Source organism: Schistocerca americana, chromosome 7, assembly GCF_021461395.2.
Source record: "Schistocerca americana isolate TAMUIC-IGC-003095 chromosome 7, iqSchAmer2.1, whole genome shotgun sequence".
In the NCBI taxonomy this organism is placed as follows: domain Eukaryota; kingdom Metazoa; phylum Arthropoda; class Insecta; order Orthoptera; family Acrididae; genus Schistocerca; species Schistocerca americana.
The window spans coordinates 152,817,071-152,831,767 of NC_060125.1; the positions used below are offsets into that span (position 1 = coordinate 152,817,071).

Below are 14,697 nucleotides of genomic sequence, written 5' to 3' on the forward strand. Positions count from 1 at the left end.
GCGAGTGACAAGATTTCGTTACAGAAGGTAAATATGTCGCCTTTCAGGATGGAAGCATTTAATGGGTAGTCTGGATGACCTTCCAGCCATCACAGAACTGTAAAAAAACTGTCAACAGCACCATGATTCACGAGACAAGATTAAACAGTTTCAATTAATACGCAATTTAAATGTCCACTTTTATTGTTTGAGTGACGTGAGAGAAACACCATGATCGGATTACTTGATCGGAAACCACACAAGGTGAACAGTTTCCTCCTAAGCTCACTAACTGACCCATGCAAGTTCCTTGGAATCTCCGATAAAGTAAGATATCCCAAACAAATATTTTGGTCTCATGTCCACTTTAGCCTACTTCCTCAATTCCTATTTTTCAATCAGAATGTCCCGTAACTGGCTGTTGACTCTGGAAATTAACGTACGGGAATTGCGAAATAAAAACACCCTTCAAACTTCAGCATTCTCGACTTCAGAAATCGCTACTGCTGGCAAAACTCTTTCGTGTGAAGAGAAATATAGCTACGATCTCAGACTAATTCTTCACATTTGAATAATTATATCAATCTGCTTGGAATACAATTCTTGCTTTAGGTAAATGCAAAACTATTGAAAATTATCAGAAAGGTTTGTGAGACACGCCCTACTTCATGACCTCAGAGCAAGCCTTCGAAACTGTTAAATCTTTGAGCTAATCGTAGTCAGACATTCATTGGCTTGGACATAAAACCTTTCCATTAACACCATTTCCGCCCATTCCTGTAGAAACTACTACCTATGCTTCGCTGTGCCTCTCGGCATGAACAGCCTGATCTCATTGGAAATGCACCAACAAGATAGGCCAGCCCAGAACGAGACAGAGCCTCACTGCTGGCGCCCTAGAGAGCCAACTGTATGAAATCAGCCTATTTACTAATTTTGGCTCACAAAGGAAACAACGCAGTATCAGGAACGAGAAAAAAAATTTTTTCGTGACCATGGTCATCCTCAGTCTCAAGGCCATCGGATATGACGATAACAATTTAATATTTATGGAATATTTCGTCGGTTCCTGGAGGAACATCTATATTAAAAACTTGAATGCATAGTAGTAATTTTCCACAATAATTATGGAACATTCATACTGCGTGTTTAAGTTTCTAATACAACAATTTAAACTCGAATTGGCTCAATGACCGATACAGTTTCAAAAATAGGAAACGGTTTTCCCGAAATCGTTACCAGTAAGAAATTTTCCTTGATTACTTAAATTACTCAATAAGGTGACGTGTTTCGAAGCACAAACATGATCTTCAGGCAACAATACAATACAAATTACTCAATAAGGCGACGTGTTTCGAGGCACAAACATGATCTTCAGGCAACAAATCAATACAAATGTACTCATAGGTATTAAACTTGTTCTTTAGAGTCTTGGCAAGTGCTGTGGCTTCCCCGCGGAGAAACAGGAGGATAACATACCGTGAGACAATATTTATTTCGTCTGCTACTATGATATTCACACAGTGTTTTTTTAAATAATGGCTGTCATCTTGAGGTGTGTTCAGTTAGATCCATTGCCGTCGTTCTTTGAGTCTTGGTAACCACATAAAACACCACATTATCAACTCTGCTCTGCAGTAGAAACAAGATGGCGTTAAAAACAAACCTTGTTTGAATTTAAATATCAATTTGTCGATCCTGGTGTCATCTGTCCCTTGCGATATCTGTGCATTCGTTGTTGATACATCTCTGAAGTCGACCGACGAAATACACAGTCCAGTCACATTAATGTGACCTCCGCCTATGTTCGACGTCACCGTGCTGTAACCACTCACGGAGGGCAGGTTGCAGCACTGACAGTGGAGGGTGGGGAGAAGGGGGAGGTGGGGTGGACAGTGTGGTCATTTTAAAGACCACGATAGTTGGGTTTCTGATCAGTGTGGAAGCATTTACGAAACGGGTGTCTGAACCGTTCGCTTCGTTAAAATATACCGCGCATGGAAAAAGGGCTCTGTCCGAAACAGGCGCCGAGACAACTTTGTTGTACCACGGGCCAGAGGTGAACAACGGTTGCGTACAAGTGTTGAGCAACTGATCACCTAGATGAACCAAGGGACGACCAGTAGTGTTTCCTCAACAACCGCAGAGCGAAAGTTGCTGCGTATGGGCCCCCGGCGCCTGGTTCATGCACCCGTGCTGACTGCTTTTCATCAGCGACGAAGATTGGAATTTGCAAGCCAATACTGCAATCGCACGTCTGCTGAGTGGATACAGGTGGCCTTTTTAGATGAATCGCGTTTTATGCTCCATCGGACGTACGGCTGTTGGCGTGTACGGCGTGAAACGTCGGAAATAAAACATCCTGCAACAAGACATGGAGCTTTGTGGTCTGGGGAATATTTTCGTGGCACTCACTGGGTGATTTTGTTATTCTGGAAGGTATTGTGTGACTGGACAGTGTATATTAACACTGAGAGTGACTGTGACGATTTGGAATTGATACTATAAAAATTATGGCAACACAGTCCAAATGATGAAGCACATTATTGCCTGTAACAGGTACCTTCAACCAGTCCTTAACCACAAGTTAAAGGGGCTCGTTAAGCCGCTACCTAAAAGGGATGTTGCCACCACACCCTCTGATTAACGACTTTTTTGCATTCTCCCTGCACTGTCCACAGCCTTAAAATACCTGGTGACCAAAACGTCAGTATAAATTTGAAAACTGAATAAATCATGGAATAATGTAGATAGAGAGGTACAAATTGACACACATGCTTGGAATGACATGGGGTTTTATTAGAACCAAAAAAATACAAACGTTCAAAAATGTCCGACAGATGGCGCTTCATATGATCAGAATAGCAATAATTAGCATAACAAAGTAAGATAAAGCAAAGATGATGTTCTTTAAAAGAAATGCTCAATATGTCCACCATCATTCGTCAACAATAGCTGCAGTCGAGGAATGTTGCGAACAGCACTGTAAAGCATGTTCTGAGTTATGGTGAGGCATTGGCGTCGGATGTTGTCTTTCAACATCCCTAGAGACTTCAGGTCACCACAAAACCAATAATCGCACGGACTGAGGTCTGGGGACCTGGGAGGCCAAGCATGACGAAAGTGGCGGCTGAGCCCACTAGCATCACCAAAAGACGCGCGCAAGAGATCTTTCACGCGTCTAGCAATACTTTGTTGTGAGACCTTAACTTTTCCCGGCGGATTGAATGTTCAAATAACTTACGGGTTACCGCCGGGTGACGTCGTCGAACACCGCCGATATTTCGACAGGAGCACACCCTGCCATTCTCAAGGCTCAAATTAAAGGAAGAAGAAATGTGCAAGCAAATTTAATACCTCGGTTCACAGAGGAGAAACAAGGAAGACACCACACACAGAACAAGTGTCAACACAAACAAAGATAACCAACATCAGAAATATCGGTAGTTACTATTAATCAACAGGCGAGGTAGCACTAATTCTGTCCCTCTGTTTTTTGATGAGAGACAGAGCCGGATTCCTAGCAGCATTTAAACAAAATCCACCATCTCTGTTAATAAGGTTGCTTGATAGTCTGATTTCAACAGCTTCGTTAATAACACTATCCCAATAGCTGAACGTGCAAGCCAGAATCTCCGTGTTATTGTATTCCATAGGATGACCGGTGTCAAGGCAATGTTCTGTAATAGCGGATTTGCTCGGCTGTTGTAAGCGTGTGTGACGCTTATGTTCAATACACCGGTCTTCCACAGTCCTGATTCTGTGACCAATATATGACATGCCACAACTGTAAGGAATACGATAGACCCTCGCTTTACGCAAACCAAGATAATCTTTTACGGACGCCAACAGGGCCTTAATCTTAGAAGGTGGTCGAAAAACACATTTCACATCATATTTCCGCAAAATACGGCCAATCCTGTTGGAAATGCTTCCTGCGTAAGGCAAAGAGGCCGTAGACTTAGGTGCCACTTCGTTGCTATCGTCACTCACCCGTTGCACAGAAGGCTGATGGCGCAATGCATGTTTGATTTGCCTCTCACTATAACCATTCTGACGAAAGGTGACTTCGACATGTAATAGCTCAGCTGCCAAACTTTCAGGGTCTGAGGTAACGTGGGCCCTGTGAACCAAGGTGCCAAGTACTCCTTCACGCTGAGCTGGATGGTGACAACTATCACCTCGCAGATACAAGTCAGTGTGGGTAGCCTTCCTATAAACAGAAAGTCCCAACGTACCATCAGTCTTCCTTTCGACCAACACATCAACGAGGGGAAGGCATCCATTCTCTTCCACCTCCATAGTGAACTGAATATTCGGGTGGATTGAATTCAGATGTTCCAAAAACAGGTTTAAATTCTCACTACCATGAGGCCAAACAACAAAAGAATCGTCTACATATCTGGAAAAAACACACAGGTTTCAAGGTCGCTGACTCCAATGCACTTTTCTCAAAGTACTCCACGGAGAATGCGTCCTGCCCGGCACCGTAAAGTCACAACCGAAGCACGTAATATCAGTTCTTCGCCAGGGCTCCGTACTAGGTCCTAAACTATTTTCATTGCGTGTCTGTGATGTGACATCATGTACATCATTGCATGTACCACATGTTTGCTGATGACCTCGAGTTGTAACTAAGTGCAAAATAATAAACCTGAGAGAGCTATCGAGCATTTCAATACTGCCCCGTCTGCATTTCCAAAGTGGGCACGGAGTATCGAGTTAAAGCTCAACCCATCCAAAGTTTAAGCGGTATTGGTTGGTCATTCTAGGTTTATTCACCAGAAAGATCGGCAACTCATACCATCTGTAATCCTAAATGGGACAAATATCAATTTCTATCCTTCAGCGAAGAGTCTAGAAGTAGTAATAGATGAAAATCTAAATTGAAGTGAGCACGTAAATGCAATGTGCAAGAAGGAATCAGCATTTCTCCATACCCTACAAAATTATAAAAGCACCTCCTTCTTAACCTGAAAAAGGAACTTGTGCAACCACTAGTACTGTGAGGACATTGTCATGGAAGCTCATGACACCTTGAACTGGTTACGAACGCCTGTGTTCGACTCTTTGATCATATTTCAGCATCATATGCATAGAAAACCTGGCTGCGTGCAGATAAGTACAGAGATTTCCACACAATCTGTCTCCTCTGTTGTCTTCTCAAGTAAACTATCGCTCATATCTCTCCTCTATCGTAATGCTCTGGTCTGAACAACAGGCAGAAACACCCGTTCCCATCTGAGCAAAATCCCTTCTGTTCCACTTCATCGCTCAACCACTTTCTCATGTCCTTTGCAATAGGGGGAATACTAGTCTAGAATTACCTCCCTCATTGCATTAGTGAACTGAATAACATCTCCAATTCTAGAAGACAGTTATTGTCATATCTACTGAAGCAGCAATAGTGACTACCATTGTCCCTAACATATCTACTGAAGCAATAATAATGGCTACCATTTTCCCTGTAGGCTCTCGTTACCCTGTAACTTTCTTTCCAACCACATCTTCCTCATTTCCAGTGTTCTTAACTGGTGCCGTCTCCTTAAATTTCCCTTACTCAGAACTCTCTGTATCAGAAAATATCTATTATGTTATCTATAAATTCTTTTTATATCTGCCATTATCGTCATCATTATTACCATTATAGTTATTGGAAGCAGTGGTAGTAGAAGTACTACAAGTATGAACTGTACTAGTTCCTAGTCAGTGCTATTTGTTCACTTTGTCTCTACAGACAGTGAAGTCATTCATTATTATTTATCATATTAAAATTATTGCTATTTCTTACGTAACTATGAGGAGAAAAATGTACTGTGTGTGAAACCTGGTTCGATGTAACAGAGGGCCTGAAGGACCTTATCTGATCAGATTAAAACATAAACAAACAGATTTTTAAAAATTATAAAGTTATTGCTATTGGTGTTAACCAGCCACTGTGCAATAGTTTAACAATAGTTAAAACAGAAAATTCGTAATATGCATGATTCTATGTTCCTGTAGTAACATCTTCCTAATTATTTTATATAATTTTTATGTAGGTGTTATTAACAGCAAATTTGCACAGTGTCTCTCACTGTGATATATTTCGTCGACCGGCATGAATGATACATCAACAACATGAGCGGAAGACATCACAAGTAACACCAGGATTGCCACATCGATGCTTAAGTAGAAACTAGCTGTGTCCTGACCGCCATCTTGTTTCTACTGCACAGCAGAATTGACTGTGATGTGTTTTAATCATCTTTTTCAAATTTATCAACAGAGTCTTACAAGACCGACAGAGTAATAGTAATGGATGTAACTGAACGCACCACAAGAAGACAGCCATCTTGTGTATGCAAAGTCAGTAATTATTTAACAAAAAAAACTATGTGAAAAAGTGACAAACGAACGAGGTAAATATTGCCTCACATTAGGTTATCCTTCTGTTTCTCAGCAGGATGCGAAGATTGTAAAAATAACTTTAAATATCTACGCGTACTTTTGTTAAATGTTTTCCTATTGAAGATGCAGCGTGCAGATATCGTGTGCTTCGAAACATGCTGCTTCACTAAATAATTTAAGTAAATCAAGAAAAATTTTTGACTGCTATCTCTGAATACACTGAGATGTCAAAAGACACGGGCTAGCGATATGCATACAGCGGTAGTATCGCATACATCGCATACACAAGGTATAAAACGGCAGTGCATTGGCGGAACTATCATTTGTATTCTAGCTATTAATGTGAAAATGTTCACGACGAGAATTTACATACTCTGAACGCGGAATGGTAGATGCGGCTAGACATATGGGACATTCCATTTCGGAAATCCTTAGGGAATTCATATTCAAAGATCCACAATGTCAAGAGTGTGCCAAGTGTTTCAAACTTCAGACATTACCTCTTACCGCGGACAACACAGTGGGCGACGACCTTCAATTAACGATCGAGAGCAGCGGCGTTTGCGTAGAGTTGTCAGTGCTAACAGACAAGCAACAGTATTTGAAGTAAGCGCGGATATCCACGTGGGGGCGCACGACGAACGTATCAGTTAGGACAGTGCTGCGGAATTTGGCGTTAATGGGCTGTGACAGCATCCGATTGACGCGAGTGCCTTTGCTAACAGCACGACATCGTCTGCAGCGCCTCTACTGGGGGCGTGGTCATATCGTTTTGGCCCAAGGTGACTGGAAAACTGTGGCCTGGTGAACTGAGTCTGGATTACGGTTGGCAAGAGCTGATAGTAGGGTTCGAGTATGGCGCAGACGCCACGAAGCCATGGATCCAAGTTGTCCACAAACTTAACTCCGTCCGAAAGGCCATGATGGCCTAACGGTACTGACCGGCCGCCGTGTCATCCTCAGTTCACAGGCATCGGTGGATGGGGATATAGAGAGGCGAGTGGTCAGCACACCGCTCTCCCGGCCGCATGTCAGTTTACGAGATCGAAGTTATCAACAAGGCACTGTGGAAGCTGGTGATGGCTTCACAATGGTGTCGGTTGTGTTTACCTGGGGTGGACTGGGTCCTCTGGTCCAACTGTACAGATCATTGACTGGAAATGCTTATGTCGCCTACCTGGAGACCTTTTGTTGCCATTCATCGACTTCATGTTATGGATGACAATGCGCCTGGCCACCGGTCTTCAGTTGCTTGCGATTGGTTTGAAGAACATTCCGGACAATTCGAGCAAACGATTTGGCCACACATATCGCCCGACACGAATACCATCGAGCATTTATGGGATATAATCGAGAGTTCAGTACGTGCACAAGATCCTACACCGGCAACACTTTCGCGATTATGGACGGCTGTAGTGGCAGCATGGCTCAAAGAACTTTCAGCGACTTAATGAGTTCATACCACGCCGAGGTGCTGGACTATGCCAGGAAAAAGGATGACCGACACCATATTAGGCGGTATTCCACGATGTCGTTCATCTAAGTTTAATCTATACACACATAGTGATGCTGTGATATTTTATCCTGCTACACTTAATGTATGTAAAATTACGAATCGAATTAATATTCAGATTTATTTCTATTTGCTTGGAAATTGTGAATGATTAATTGTGAGGTTTCTGTTCAGACGGATAAGCGTTATAACTTCGATGTGTATTTGTCGACATTGCCCGACACAGCAGAAGCAAAGATGGTCCCGTGTGTTGCAGGCGAACCTGACGCACCTGTCGCGGCGCGACCACGTGCCCGGCGTGGGCACGGGCGTGGCCAAGTGCCCGTACGACCCGGCGGACAACTCGACGGCGGTGTGGGTGGAGCGCGGCAACCCGGGCGGCCTGCCGGGCCTCTACAGCGGCACCAACGCCGAGTTCACCAAGGCCGACACCGTCATCTTCCGCACCGACCTGCACAACCTCACCACCGGCCGCCGCGAGTTCTCCTTCAAGAGGACCCTCAAGTACGACTCCAAGTGGCTCGACAGTGAGTATCCCTTCCTGCTCAAGTTGTATTCACACAAATACCTTCATAAAGAGAAAAAAATACTTGTCCCGTAACGCATTCAGTATTCAATAGAATTATAAGCTCACTAGACAAAATATCACTTATCCTCTTAAAAGTGCGCACTAGTTGCTTTCGATCCTTGTAGATAGTGTAGTACCCGCCAGGGTAGCCGAGAGCGCTAAATGCGCTGCTTCCTGAACTCTGGTAGGCGCGCGCTGGCCCCGGATCGCTGGTATAAGAAAGACTATGTTGCTGTCAATAAAGATACTCGGAAAAGAAAAAAATTAGGAACACACTGAGAAACAACACTTCCTCTCCCGGTCTCTATAATACCGACCACCTGCCCTCGGCATAAGAACTATACTATGAAGTGCTACTATCCACCGGATGGAAATTGCTTTGCCATCAGCGGTTAATTCAAAATTCATATGCCGGCCGAAGTGGCCGTGCGGTTAAAGGCGCTGCAGTCTGGAACCGCAAGACCGCTACGGTCGCAGGTTCGAATCCTGCCTCGGGCATGGATGTTTGTGATGTCCTTAGGTTAGTTAGGTTTAACTAGTTCTAAGTTCTAGGGGACTAATGACCTCAGCAGTTGAGTCCCATAGTGCTCAGAGCCATTTTTTGAAAATTCATATGCAGCAAATTGCGCCGTGTAACAACTAGCACCGGTTTCCCATATAATGTCGGGAGACGTCCCGTTTTCCTGGAAGGGAGACATTCTCGTTTTTTCCTTCTCGACGAATTTTTTTTTTTTGCAGTGCAGTGTTTTAGTACCGCAAACAGTGCCGTAGACGGAATGGAGACCAGCAGTGAGTCACAACGGCAGTTTTAGCCACACAGCGTCGTAGATCTATAGCGGCGCTGGCCAGCTGTTAGCGTCAGCTGCCGGCTGGAGGCGCGTCTGATGTGCGCCGCGTCGCACATCAAAGGCCGCCGGCGCCGCCTGTGCTCGCGACGTCGCGTCAGCCGCGACGCCCGCCGCACAAAGGGCGCGCATTCCGTCGCGGGACTCCCCGCGGGGAAGCACGGCGCAGTGCTGCCACCCTGCCGCCGCGCGCTCTGACGTGTGTACGCCGCGAGATCAAGGCGGCGCGCCCTACGCACGAGCGTAGAGCAGCCGCCTGAAGCCTTACTTCTGTTCAGACGATTTCTGCGCGGAAGTCCGTATACTCCTTTCCGTGATGAAAATGACGAATATTAGTAAAGAAAGTGTTGAATCCCGTTAAAAAACCATAAGCTGAAGAAATATGTGTTTCTATCCGCCGCTTACAGAACATATACTACGTAAGCAGCGGGAACTCTTCTGGGGGGTTGGGTTGGGTTGCTGTGGGGGAAGAGACCAAACAGCGAGGTCATCGGTCTCATCGGAGTAGGGAAGGATGGGTTAGGAAGTCGGCCGTGCCCTTTGAAAGGAACCATCCCAGCATTTGCCTGGAGCGATTTAGGGAAATAACGGAAAACTTTAATCAGGAAGGCCATATACAGAAGGCCATATACAGAAGGACCAAATAAATGTGACCAAATAAATGTGAGAACTTACTTGATAGCTTGTTGATCCACCTCTGAAAAGCAGTACAGTAAGAATTCTGCTTGTCGTGGAGTCCGCAGCTCGTAGTCTAGTGGCTAGGTTTCTGTCTCTGGATCAGCGTGTCCCAGGATCGATTCCATGCAGGGCTGGGGATTTTCTCTGCCTGAGGACTGGGTGTTTGTGTTGCCCTCATCATCTCATCATTATCTTTGATGACAGTCGCTAGATTGGTCTGTGTAAAAATTGGGACTTTGTACGGGTGCTGATGACCGCAGAGTTGAGCGCCTCACAAACCAAACATCAACATCTGCGTGTCATTGATTTGACAAGTCCTTGTTATAATTTAATAGCTTTGTGTGTGGCATCCGACGTCTAAAACAGGTGACGCAATTCCCGTACATTAGTGGCCAGTGGCTTTTGGACACGTAGCTGGTTCCTGATAGCGGACCAGATGTATTTCATCGGGTTCAAATCAAGCAAATTGGATCGCCAGGCCGCAACGTGATTTCTCTGTCCTGCACATCAAACCACTGTAGCACGATTCTGACTTCGTGATACGGACAGTTACCCTTTCGGGAACACGCTGTCGCCGTCGGGGAAGACAAGAAAAAAGTTGTTCAAATTGCTCTGAGCACTATGGGACTGAAGTCATAAGTCCCCTAGAACTACTTAAACCTAACTAACCTAAGGACATCACTCACATCCATGCCCGAGGCAGGATTCGAACCTGCGACCGTAGCGGTCGCGCGGTTCCAGACTGAAGCGCCTAGATCCTCTCGGTCACATCGGCCGGCTTGGAAGACAAAAAGCATGAAAGTGTGCAGGTGGTCCGCAACGAAGTTCACGTTGTCCACGGTTGAGATGGTCCTCTCGATTACTACCACACGTCCTATGGAAGCCCAGGCGAATATCAGCTATACAAAAATACTGCCGCCGACAGCCTGCGTCCGAGACGCAGTTCAATTTTTTGAGCTATAGACGTGGTGAAACGAGAAACGTAATTCATCCGACCTTCTAACATGCTGCTATTGTTCCACGACGCAATTTCGATGTTGCCATGCCACTACAATCATAACTGACAACGTAGTTGAATCAAGATGGGATCGTGTAGAGGTCGTCAGCTGTGGAGACCCATGTCGTACAATGTGCCCTGAACACTTGGCCTGCACCAGCAGTGTACTTTTTCTTCAGATGTAGCATTGTTTGCCACCTATCCTGCCTTTTCGAAGTGGGCAATCTCGGCGCCGTGTGATGAGGCTTGGACGCCCAAAACATTGTGGCGTTCAGCCAGTCAGCACTTCACACAGGTGCTCACGACAGTAGCACGCGAACAGCCGACCAGTTCCGCCGTTTCCGAGATACTCGTTCCCGACGCTCTGGGCCATAACAATCTGCTCTTTCTCGAAGTCGCTTATGTGAGTGGATTTTTCTATCTGCGGCCAGTAGCGTCGCTAGAATGATAGCCCATTCGTCTTTGCTTCCATTGTATAGATTGCTTACAGAGTAACGTGTCCGTAACGAGACTGGGTGGCATAGGCTTGATACACCCGAGCGAGTAACAGTTAACCCGTGCTGCCAAGGAGATCGCGTCGTGAGAAATCGTCTCAGTGCACTCACAGTGACGTCGTAGCGATACTCACGCAGCAGTACTGAGTCTCAAGCCAACCAGTATGGACGTAGGCAGAAGGAAGCAGGCAGTGTTTGCTTAGTTCTGTTACGAATACGTTAAGAATCCCAACAGAAAGTTTTGGTAGTTCACGGCTGCTGAAAGAAGCGTTCGGGACACCATAGAGTTAAGAGGAAATGAAAGTAAATTCTTCATTTTCAGATGCATGTTCAGCCGTTTGACGAATGAAGAGTAAAGCAACATTTTAACGTGAACTGTTCGTCTTTTCCAGATATGTGGGTAGTGGCTGCGCTCTAATTAATCTGCATTATCAACACAGAATCGGCCACGGAACACTGTGTAAAATTGTAAGGAAAGTTTGTATAGCTGTGGAGGAAGACTTGCACAAAGAGTGCACAGCAAAATTCATGGAAGAAAGGTGGCTAAAATATGCCAAGGGATTTGAAAAGCATGCCATGTGATCTGGACAACGGAATGCCATCAGCAGAAAGAGGAAGGCCACTTAACTGCAGAACAAATGTTTTCGGTGATTACTTTATAGAAATTGGCAACGAAGTACCATGACAAGAGAAATGTACCGAAATCTGAAGCGTAACACTCTTAGTCAGCACTGAATAAATTTATTGCCAAACGTGAAAGACTATTCAACTTGTATTGCTAGTAAAATTTGTACAATGATGTATTTTGTGGCTGCAATACAATAAAGCATCGATTACAATGAACCGGCTGAGGTAAAAGAATTTAAGCTAAACTGTTATTCATAACTGAAGATTTGTTCCTTCAGACGAAAGGGCTCTCTCGAGGTAGAAAAGCACTTGCTGCTTCGCCCAACTGCAAATTTTGAAAGGCCACATTCGCTAAAAAAAACGCGTCCTTTAGAACGCAAGCAGAGAATAGTTTAACTGTGATGTTTACATATATCCTTTCTCTCCCTGTTCGGTTTCGCAGCAAGGCTCTTACAAAATTTTACGAATAGTTGAAAGTATTGCTGTCGATAAAACGTCGATATAACGATACTTCTTCCAGTGGGTATCGATAAATAACGGCGATGCAGCCTCCACGATATATCGGCATATCGGTGTCGAAATGGCAATATCGAGGCCAACTTTTATGTTATATGTTTTTTCACAATTTTCGGTAAATATTTGAAATTGTTCGTTTGAAATTGTAGCAGAACGTTGTTTTACTTTCACTGTGTGAAGGAGTCTTACCACCTTTTGAGATTTCAGCGCGTCCAGTCTCTTTGAGCGTGTAGAGTAAGTATAGATGGTACCAAGAGGAAGTCTCATTGCACTGAGGGGTGGCGGTAAGAATGGAATAACAAGATTTGCGATGTAAAGAAATATTACACCAGTTATGTTAAAAACAATTTTTAATACAACTAGTGTGCTACCTCTTCACATCCGCATTCTTCAAAAAGAGTTACTGAAAATGATGAACATAAATCGAAGTGATAAGGGTATTTGCGGTGGGCGGAGGCGTGTGTGGGGAAATGCTGATGTAATCGAAGCTTGACGGTACGAATATAACGTGTAACACGCAATTTTGATACTACAACTGCTACATCGCTGGCAGAAATAAATATACCTGTTAAAGAGACAATTGAAATTATTAGAAAAAACCTCATCACACACAAAATACTAACCATACCAGAGATTACAGAGTTGATGGATCTACTTGAACTAGTACTGTCCCACAACTACTTTTCATTTAATAATAAAATCTATCAACAGAAAGAAGGCCTAGCTATGGGTAACTGCATGTCAAGTTTCCTAGCTGACATTTTCATCACCCACTTAGAGAATAAGTTCTTCAAAGGAGAAAATAAACTTGTTCAAAAGATTGTGTATTACAAGAGATATGTAGATGACACACTACTCTTATTTGATGGTACTAAAGATGAACTTGAAGGACTCCTCACATCATTCAACTCACTGCACAATAAAGTAAAGTTCGCAATAGAATATGAAACAAATCAATCCATTAATTTCTTAGACCTCTCAATTGTGAATGAACAACAAGAACATAACTTGTACATTTACCGAAAACCAACCTACACTGACATCACAATACATGAATCTTCATACCACCCGAACACACGTAAGTATGCTGCATTTAGATTAATGTTGAACAGGGCACATACATTACCTTTAAAACCCTAAGCACTAACACAACAAATAGATACTATCAAAACAATCGCAGTAAATAATGGTTACTCTGTAAAATCAATTGATAAACTATCTAGAAAAATTCAGACCAACATCACTCACAAAAACACAGAAAAGGAAACTACCGACACAAAACAAATCTTCACAAGCATTCCATACTTAGGCACAGTATCACAAAAAATAGCTAACTTATTCAAGGAAACCAATATTAAAATATCTTTCTCCACAAACAGCAAACTTGGATACCACTTACCTCACACATTGAACACCAACAAGCCAATAACACAACACAGTGGAATATACAAATTACAATGTAACAGTTGCCCTGCATTTTACATAGGAAAAACTGGAAGAACCTTCCACACACGGTATAAAGAACTCACTGACGTCTTTCGGCTAAACCATTTTGAAAAATCTACAATAGCTAACCACATGTATATTAATAAACACAGACTTGACGACACCCACAACAGCCTAACTGTACTTCACACAGAACCCAACAGTAAAAAACTTAATCTACTAGAACAGTTAGAAATAATGCTACACAAAGAAAAATGTTCCAAAAACTTGTTGAATGAACAGAGTTTAACAGCCACAATTTTTTCTACACCTTTAAAAGTTTATTTTTTCCTGAGGAATCAAATCCATAATAGTACAAACAGCTGACAACCTCCAATATGGTGCCAAATAATTATTTTAATAAAACCTGTGTACTAATAATATCTTCTGTGAAACAAGAAAATCGATTATATTTAGAAGTAGTACATCTGTATGAACGAGAATCTTTGGCATGTTTATGTTCTGCTACTACAACGTGCGAAAAAGTGTGTGACTATATATATATATCCCAGTATGTACTGCAAAATTAAAGATGTATATTGTGTATACCAACTGCACAACAGAAGCAGACAACCTACAATGTTAAACTATAAGTTATTTTCATA

At 43.4% G+C, this 14,697-nt stretch overlaps 1 protein-coding gene across 1 annotated transcript in view; it reads left to right on the plus strand.

Moving 5' to 3' along the window:
• LOC124622010 (semaphorin-2A-like) overlaps nt 1–14,697 on the plus strand; it is a 766,524-nt gene that overhangs the window by 693,003 nt on the left and 58,824 nt on the right. The window contains exon 6 of the mRNA XM_047147562.1: nt 8,139–8,409. Coding sequence (XP_047003518.1) covers nt 8,139–8,409 — 271 coding nt within the window. The remainder of the gene's footprint in view (nt 1–8,138; nt 8,410–14,697) is intronic.